We start from the raw sequence: 2,549 nt of genomic DNA, 5'->3' as shown, positions 1-2,549 counted from the left end.
GATGCCATGGCACTCTACCCAGGGGGATAGCTTGAGGGTCCGTCTCAAAAAAAAAAAAAAAGAAAGGAAATCTGGAAGATCACCACCACCCCTACAGAAATGAAAAGCATTATAAGAGAATACTGTGTTTCCAGCTGACAAACGGGAACCCTAGATGAGAGGGCTGCAGAATCACAAATCTCCACAGCTGACCCAAGAAGAAACAAACTCTGACCTGAGCTGCAGCTATGGAGGGGGCCGAGCCATAATGACAAACCTCCCAATGAAAACAAGCTCTGGACCTGAGGGCTTCACAGCGGATCTTGCCAAATAGTCTAAAAGAAGGCACTTGAAACCAAGAACTAGAGGAGGGGCATTCCCAAACTTATTCCAGGCCAGCCTTAGCCTGACACTAGGCCAGGCAGGGACACCACAAAAGAGCCTCAGACCCACATTCCTCATGAATGCAGGTGCAGAAAGCCTTGGCCCTGGGAGCCAGGTTCAGGCACACGCACCCTTGCTGCAGTCGTGGGGAAGGAAGGCTCTCCACTGTCCAAGGCCCACCCCTAGTAGCACAGCACAGGCTCAGGGCCCACATCTACCTTGAGGTCGTCCTTGAAGGGGTCTGTGTTCGCAGTGCTCATGCGCAGTGCCAGCTCCAGCAGAGCCTCCAGGCGGGGGGGTGCAATGTCTTCCACTGGCTTCCGGAGCTCCTCCTCCGTCAGGTCCATGAAGTGCACGAAGAAGTCGCCCTGGTCCATTAGGAAGTAGCGCTTGATGGACCTGTGTGGGAAGGGTGGTAAGCATCCTTCTCCACAGACATGGCAATGAGGGTGGGGGAGGCGGGCCCCACACATGCTGATGGGGCAGACACTACCAACACACAGGTGCAGGTCTTAGGTTGGACACAACCCAGCAGTATGCCCACTTCTCCAAAGATGAGGCAGACCCACTTCACAGGCCCAGGCCTCCTGCAGGCTGTGCAGGGCAGCACCTCAAGTGGGCCAGCAGCTCCTCTTCCTCCATCAGGAAGTCCAGCAGCACCTTGCTGGCGTGGTCAAAGGCCTTCTCGATCTGCTCCACGTATGCTCGCTCCTTCAGCGTGTAGATGATCTCTTTAGCCACTGGGCAGGTGACATGGTGACCACATTCTCTGACCACGTTGAGATATTTCCCTGAAAAGACAAAGGAAGTTGGGGTACAAATTTTGTCAGACATGCAGTGAATCTTAGGTCTAAAGCCTCAGCCATCTTTATGCAAACACGGGGAGTGGACTGGACACAGCTCTATAAACTTGCTGATCCCTGGAGAAATAGCAAGGCCTAGACAGGAGCAATGGTGAATGGCTCAGGCCTTTTGTGCCAGGACACCTCTGCTTGGACACAGAGGCAATTTCTGAAAGGTCTACGAGAACCTGACTGCTACTTCTCCAACCCCTTCTGGGCAGTGGCTAGGTCCCTGCACCTTGCTCAGGCACTAGGCTGGGTCCTAACCCATGTGGTGTTCACTAAAACTGTCACTGGCCCAGCAGGTCCATGTTCTTCATTGGGTTTTCTCACAGTGGTAATGGGATTTTATTATTTTTTTTTTTGCAGTTTTTGGCCCGGGCCGGCTTTGAACATGCCATATCCGGCATATGGGGCCGGCACCCTACCCCTTTGAGACACAGGCGCCGCCATAATGGGATTTTATTTTATATTTTAATTCATTTTTATTTATTTTTTGACAGTCTCACTCTGTCACCCCAGGTAGAACGCCATGGTGTTATCACAGCTCACAGCAACTTCAGACTCCTGAGCTCAAGGGATCCGCCCATTTGGCCTCTCAGAGTGCTCCAATTATAAGCATGAGCCACCATGCACTGAAATAATGGGATTTTAGAAATTAAAAATCAAAAGTAAAGAGAGAAGCTACCTATGAGACAGCCTCCTGGGGTCAGAGGTCAGAACAATATTCACTAGCGTGTCCGGGAGTCACCTACATACCACCAACTGGTGTGCAGACTGCACAATCAAAATCAGCACCCACACACAACCTGGCAAGGGGCCAGTCCTGAACCTTGGCCCACTCTCAGGCAGATACATGGCCACGGGGACCTTAGAGAGAGAACTTTGCTGCCAACCTACTCCCTGCCCACTTCCATTCCCACCCCTCAAACCCCCACTCTGTGCTCTCTGTGCCCCTCAAACCCGCCTCTCACCTGTGCTGAGGATCTTGCCAGCCACCTTCTGCAGGAAGGACGGGATCTGCGGCTGCACCACGGTGTACCGTTGGTCCCAGTACTTGTCGTTGTAATCCTCCTGGATCTTCTCCTTCCTCAGTTCATGTTCCTCAACCATAAACTCGCTGAGTACCACAGGAGTGGGTCAGCAGGAACAGAGGCCAACAGGCTCTGGCACAACCCACTGCAGCAGAGCCTGACTGGCTCTATCTGCATGTCCACTGTGAGCAGGTGAGTCTGTAAACCTCGCTTTGGTGGGGTATTTAACCCAGTTCAGGGAGACCATAGGGGTCAAAAGAACTGGGTGGGAAATTTATATGTCTTTATTTTCTTTTTTTTTTTTTTTTTT

At 51.9% G+C, this 2,549-nt stretch overlaps 1 protein-coding gene across 7 annotated transcripts in view; it reads right to left on the bottom strand.

The window, feature by feature from the left end:
* The window catches only part of TUBGCP2 (tubulin gamma complex associated protein 2), a 34,962-nt gene that overhangs the window by 11,871 nt on the left and 20,542 nt on the right, over window positions 1–2,549 (bottom strand). For all 7 annotated transcript variants that reach the window (XM_023515613.1, XM_023515617.1, XM_023515614.1 and 4 more), the window contains 3 exons: window positions 2,180–2,325; window positions 974–1,154; window positions 582–762 (listed from right to left, as the gene is read on the bottom strand). In XM_023515613.1, the coding sequence (XP_023371381.1) occupies window positions 582–762; window positions 974–1,154; window positions 2,180–2,325 (508 nt within the window). The remainder of the gene's footprint in view (window positions 1–581; window positions 763–973; window positions 1,155–2,179; window positions 2,326–2,549) is intronic.

Source organism: Otolemur garnettii, unplaced genomic scaffold, assembly GCF_000181295.1.
Source record: "Otolemur garnettii isolate 467f Iridium unplaced genomic scaffold, OtoGar3 scaffold00075, whole genome shotgun sequence".
NCBI lineage: Eukaryota > Metazoa > Chordata > Mammalia > Primates > Galagidae > Otolemur > Otolemur garnettii.
This window is presented reverse-complemented; position numbering and strand designations above follow the sequence as displayed.